We start from the raw sequence: 6,412 nt of genomic DNA, 5'->3' as shown, positions 1-6,412 counted from the left end.
GAAGGGAACTGTTTTTTAAAAGGACAAAAAGAATAAAAGTGTTCATTTTTAAAAATTCAGTGATTCATATTGCAGTTTCAAGCACTAGATTAATGCATTCCCCTTGAAGACATGGATTCCATCTATCCTTCCTTCCTTGGCTGGATTAATTTGCTCAACTTGGCAAGGTGACCAAACACTTTGGCTTCAGTGGATCAAACTATTCATTCCCCCTGCTTTGCATGTATCATTCTTGGGCATGTACTAACCTGTCCTTTTGCCCAGAGGCCCTTCAAAGGACTTGAAAGATAGCAGGAATGAAAAGTGCATCTGTATAATAAAAGCAAGTAGCCAAAGTGTGTTGAGGCACGTTAACAGTGTCCTAAATGCCTAAATAAAAAGACCAAAAATAGAAAATGCCAAACACCCTCCTTTGGGGTTGCATTTTAGGCGAGGGATACCAAACACTGGAGAAGACTCATTTCAGGTGGCCACTCATCAAACTAACAGGCCTGGCTCTATTTCTGGGGAGGCCTATATGGCTTGGGACCACTGTGCTAGATGGAACTCCTCTCCCAACTGCAATCTACCTGAACACTGCAGTCAAGATCTGGGGACTTCCTCCTGCCACCTCCAAGGGATGCATGGTTGGGGGCAACGAGGAGGGCCTTCTTGGTGGTGTCTTCCAATTTATGAAACAAGCTTCCCATTTAGGCCTCCCTGGCCCAAACTCTACTATCCTTTCAGATCCAGTTTAAGATTATCCCAACAGTGTATTTAATAGCTATACTATTGAGGTGTTATGCCGACTACCAGGTCTTATGATTTGTGTTAGCTACTGTAGCTATTTAAGGTCAGCTTTAAACTTGGTCGCATATTTTTATTGTGTTTTTACCATTATCTGTACTTTTACATTGCTCGTTTTATTTCATGCGCTCCTGAAAAATTACTGGAGTTCCGGCGTTTGGGTAATAAAGAAATAAGACATAAGATGGTTCTTCTGGCATGTCCAGGTATGTGGGCCTGAAGCACAACCTACCTCACAGGGTTGTTGTGGTGAGAGTAAGATTGCAAACAGGAGAATGATGTAAGCTGCTTTGAGTTAAAAGCAGGATAGAAATCAAATGAATAAATATGTGCAGCTCAGAAACACCACCAGTGGTGGCCTAGCAGTAGCATGGAGATCAGTCCTGTTTGGCTGGATTTACCTGTACTGTTACCTTAATTATGCCTCCCTTGATATTGGAACAGGACATGAGCAAGGAAGATGGTCATGCTAAATAGTCAGGACATGCTGCTATGCGCCGGGAGCTTTACTTGGTGCCCCTGGCAGGACCAACGCTCCCCAGTTCCCATCAACAGCAGCAGCAGCCTGGCACTGGCCCTCAGTACCTACCAAGTATGCCAGGGGCTGGTACCAAACTATTTCTAAAGAGACGGTGCTAGAAAGACCCCAAGAACTGTCTCTGGGAATCACGTCAGGATCTGAGCAGATTCATATCCTTTAATGGATTTTCCCCTCTGGATTTTGTACTGTCCCCAAAACAAACATATTAGTCAAACAACACAAAACATAAGAAGGCAGATTAAAAAAAAGTTTATTTGCTGAATGAGGAAACTTTTTGTAAAATTACATACAAAGACAATCACTATGCTATAGTGTACAATTTCCAATGTTTCACAATGATAATTGTAATAAATACACGTAACAAAACAAGGTAAAAAGCTGAGTTTTTTTTGCCAGGCAACCTACAAAATGGTTCCTCAAGTTTTATTCTTGGCAGCATTTATTGGCATACTTTAGGTTTGTTATTTTTGTTTGTTTTCCATAAGTGCGGCAGCAAAGTTTTCACATTTCTTTGGAGCATTTAAAAAGGAAGTACTGAATTATGAAACATTGTCCAAAATTAATTGGTATTAGTAAACAAAACAAAAGCCCAAGGTCAGGAGACTGTATGCTCCTATTCTCTAAGTTTGGCAACTGTAAGAAGATGGCTGCTATTTAATGCATGGTGAATTTGGTAGCTCCGAGGCACTGAGAAATTAACTGTCTCTAGACTTCACTTATTACACAGCTCTGGGAATCCCTGCAGCAGACGTTGCTCCACCAGTAGGAGTAAAACTATGGCATACTTTGAACACACACAGATACCAATCAAATAATTATTCCCTTTAGGTACAGTGTAAATTGTTAGGCTTCTGGAGTTTTCTGATACCCAGACTGCTGGTGTCATGCACTTATGGTTATTTCCAATTCTACCTAAAAGCTGTAAGACAGGCTCCCTAGTTCTCAAAAGCAATTTCCCCCATTAGGTTCCTGAAACAGAGGACTGCTCCTGCAAACACTATATCTATGCTAGAAGTTTAAACTAATCTTGAAAACCATCACAGTCCTCAGCAATGGAATCTCACAAATTCTAGTTTTATTATATGAAGCTTTCCGACAAAGGAACTAGCATCTCCCCCTGAAAGCTACAGTTCCTGTGAGAGATGCTGTAGCAACTACACTAGTTTGAATTGGTAGTTTCAAAAGCACTGAAGAATGTAAACCTGCTATCAAAAGCAGGAGGTGAAGCAGAGTATCATACGTTACTCTTCCCACAGCCCCAAAAGAGGAACAGTTGTATCGCTAAACATCTCCTGGGACTTAGTCCATACCTGGGCACATATCACATTTGGAGTTACATATATTAGCTGTCCCCGCTAAATGAATGCTAGGCTTAAAAGTGATGTGTAGGCTCACTCCTATATCACATAAATTTAATGCATCGAACAGCCCTTCAACACAAATCACAAGGCTTATCCATGTTTCAGCTTTACAACATTTGGCAAAGAGGTAACAGCAGAATAAAGGGCGCAATCCTATGCATATCTAGGCAGAAAAAGGTCCTACAACTGCCGATGTTCCCAACCCACCATGCCCGACTGGGCACTGCTGTGAGTTGCAGGGCTCTTTTTAACCTGAATATCCACAGGACGGCACTCTTACCCATCCCTCTTATTCAGCGGTACACGGACAGGTGCGTTTCAATTCTGCCTTTTAAAAATTGGGGTTTACTGAATTTCATAACAACAGACCTGGGCCAAGCAAAAGAAAGACAGGAAAAGGCAACAGCTGAAACAGTTTGTTACTTAAGTCTATGTGGGGAAGGAAGGAGGGAGGGAAGTACTACATAGTAAATGGCTTTAGTTACAAGAACTTTGCAAATCTGAGGGGCAGTAAAAATATAGTGTAGAGAAGATCTTTTACAAAAGTGAGGTTTGGAACTGTGAGACAACAATGCTCACTGTAAACATCGCGAGTTCTTTCGTATCCCTTGTTTTTCATTCCGAACACAGGGTTTCTTCCTCCTGAGCTCCATGGCCAATAGCACTGCAAGGATTTGCATAGAAAGCTTGACCTACTGCTTTATAAAGAAACTGAGGTTGTAGTAGAGTTAGCTGTGTTCAGAATCCATTGACCTGCATTAGTACATGGCTACGCTTTGTTATCTAGTTAGTACATATCACTGGTCTGGTGTTCTTGTAGTCCATATTTAAAAATCCACACACATACTGCAGCTGGCTTTAGCCACCCAGTGGCCTTGCCTCATGACGTTGGCTTTTATCTCCTTTCAGTTAACAAGGCCAAAAAGTGTTAGAATCAAACATTGCATCTACTGTAATACCTGACATCTGAGTGACTTAAAATATATGAAAGTTTGCTTTCCCCTCATTAATAATTAGGAACGGAATTATTCATCTCTGCTCCCACCTCCAAATGGTGCAGCTATTCAAATACAAAACGCAGCAATGGATTTCATGGGTTGTGCCATCTCATTATAACCAAAGGAAGCACTGAATCCCTTTCTAATACTGAAGGTTACACCTAGGCCACCCATGATTTAAATTGCAATTTCTGGAGCATTGTGCATTTGTGTCCAAGACACAAAAACAGCACTTGGGGACAAGGGAAGCATTAGCTCATAAGTCATAGAAATGAAAAAATGTGGCAGAGACTTGAGACAATTTCCTATGTGGGAGGTTGCCAATCAAATCTCGTATTTAAGGCGAGTTGCACACTCCACAGCAGCACCATCAGGGATCAACAAAAAGGGTTTCACTTTTTTTCTGTGACTGACTTTTGCACATTGTTAAAATCTGTTTAAGCACTTTCTGGACATCTTCATCCATCTGACCCTAGGAAAAAAATGGAGGAGGGACCAAATATTAGTTATGCCACTTAGACCTTTTGAAGCGCAGTTTTACCTTTAAAAGTAGTACCCCATTTCCCAAAATGTAATTTAAATACTATTCTCATTGCTGTGTTTGCCAAAATGCTCCCTTTCATTAGCACATAAACAGGTAAGGGATTAAAACTTTAACATTTACTTTTAATGGATTAAAAGCATTTTCAATCAACTAGAGAAGCATTCCAAAACAGTTAGGCAACACTTAATTAGAGCTAAGACCAACTGATTATTTTTAATTTTAAAAGGTACTTTTCAAAATTACTGGTATCTTAGAAGAGTCATTCCCAACCAAAGCCCGTGAGGCTTTTTATCTAAGTCAGCCGTCCTCAACCTAGTTAGCCCCAGATGTATTGGACTACAGCACCCATAATTTCCAACCAGCATGGCCTCTGTCATGTTGGTTGGGAATGTTTTAGGAGTTGCAGTCCAACCCATCTGGAGGGCAGCTGCTTGGTGGACGCTGATCTAAGCCTCTTAGCCAAGCTGAGGTAGGATGGGGGGAGATGAATTCTGATTATGGGGAAAAAGATAAAATCTCCTTCCTATATGCTAGACTCCAAGTATGATTCACCACTGTATCTGTAATTGAGGGAAAACAAGGCATTTTATTTATGTATTGAAACCATTTGTACCCTGTCTGTATCTGTTGCAGGATCTCTACATAGCACGCAGCTGCAGGTTCAAATTGGGCATTTGCAACCCACTGAGCCAGAAGTTTAATGCATTTCTAGTGCCAAAGTCCACAGACACAAGATTTGAAACTACTAATCTAACTGTGTCTGTCTTCAAGTTGTGACAGTCCTAAAACCAATACAAGGAACATTTATGGAGATGTGTTCTTACCTGCACAGCATAGAGCAGATGTGTCCTGTAAACAGACACAATATCCTGGTGTTGCTTCTTGGATTCCTAAATAAAAGAAATGGCTAGTCAGAACATACACATAATCTAGCTGCTGCAATCCAGCATGAAACTTTGATTCACACTTCAGGATCTACATAGTTCAACTTGGTGGTGTCAACCATGGTCAAAGTCACAAATACTATGAGCGAAAGTCAAGTTACACAGTAGCTATAAAACAGCTCCTTCTGCCCCTCTGCTCATGCAAAATGTCCCCTGTACTACGGAGCACGGTCAGTTCCACTCTGTTGTATTTATATGCCACCTTTCTGCCCAGAAGTTCAAAGTGCTCTACAAGGTTCACTCCCTGGCCCCTTTTTGCCTTCCCGACAACTCTATGAAGTAAGGTAGGTTGACAAAAAGAGTGTTTGGCTCAGCATCAACATCTGACCTTCACCACTGAGTGGGGGATTTGAATCTGGATCTTCCAAGTCTTGGCCCAACACTCTAACCACTACATCACACTGCATCTCTAGAACATGCTTTAGTATATAGGCAGCCCTCACTTTGATGTGAGTTTGGTCTTTATCAAATTGGAGAGCAGGTAGGGAGGCGGTGGAGTAGGGAAAGAGGCCAAAGTGTCAGAGCAGTAAACACTTCTTTTGTGACTCTTGCATTTGAGAAATCTGGTTTAGGACCTTAGTCCTAAAGCTGCTAACTCACACAGCCTTAGAATACTCCAGAGATCACCGTTTGCTGTGCAAGGACACCACATTCTACTGAAATTATAGCAACCTGGATACAATATGGATTAGCACTCAAGTCCAGTAACAAAAATTCCCTCGGTGGGTTACCTTATATAAGAATAAAATAGTGCACAACTGAACCAAGAACAATTGACACAAAAATGTAATATTAAATATTTAGACCAGCCATCCCAGTACAATATGGGCAAAACCAAACTATCAAACTTAAAATAAATGTGTTTTCCTAGTGGCACAAAGATAAGAAAGAGAACAGCAGATTACCCTGCCTGTAAAGGGAATTCTAAGTGGGAAGCCATAACTGAGAAGTACCTTTCTTGTAGCTACCTATTTGGTGGAGGCACCTTGAAGAGGACCTCCAGAGATGATCTAAGTATTTGGGAGGATATATATGGAGTAAGTAATTTCTTTAGGTGCTCTGTCACAAAGGAATTTAGGGATTTAAAGGTCAACACAAGCAATTTAAATTGGATCCAGGAACACCTCAGCAGCCAGTGCAGCCGATGATGCACTGGAGTTGGAGGATCATATCAGCCAGTTGTGAGCAGCAGCCTAGAAGCTCTATTTTGGGCTAATGGATGTACCTGAACCATTTTC

General features: G+C 41.2%; 1 protein-coding gene across 7 annotated transcripts in view; it reads right to left on the bottom strand.

Annotated features, from left to right (window-relative positions):
- Positions 1-1,560: 1,560 nt before the first annotated feature.
- Positions 1,561-6,412, bottom strand: part of RAI14 (retinoic acid induced 14) — a 98,716-nt gene continuing 93,864 nt past the window's right edge. For all 7 annotated transcript variants that reach the window (XM_044431557.1, XM_044431556.1, XM_044431558.1 and 4 more), the window contains 2 exons: positions 5,055-5,120; positions 1,561-4,158 (listed from right to left, as the gene is read on the bottom strand). In XM_044431557.1, coding sequence (XP_044287492.1) covers positions 4,057-4,158; positions 5,055-5,120 — 168 coding nt within the window. In that variant the 3' untranslated portion in view covers positions 1,561-4,056. The remainder of the gene's footprint in view (positions 4,159-5,054; positions 5,121-6,412) is intronic.

This window comes from Varanus komodoensis, unplaced genomic scaffold (genome assembly GCF_004798865.1).
Source record: "Varanus komodoensis strain SLA01 unplaced genomic scaffold, ASM479886v1 scaffold22, whole genome shotgun sequence".
Classification (NCBI taxonomy): Eukaryota; Metazoa; Chordata; class Lepidosauria; order Squamata; family Varanidae; genus Varanus; species Varanus komodoensis.
This window is presented reverse-complemented; position numbering and strand designations above follow the sequence as displayed.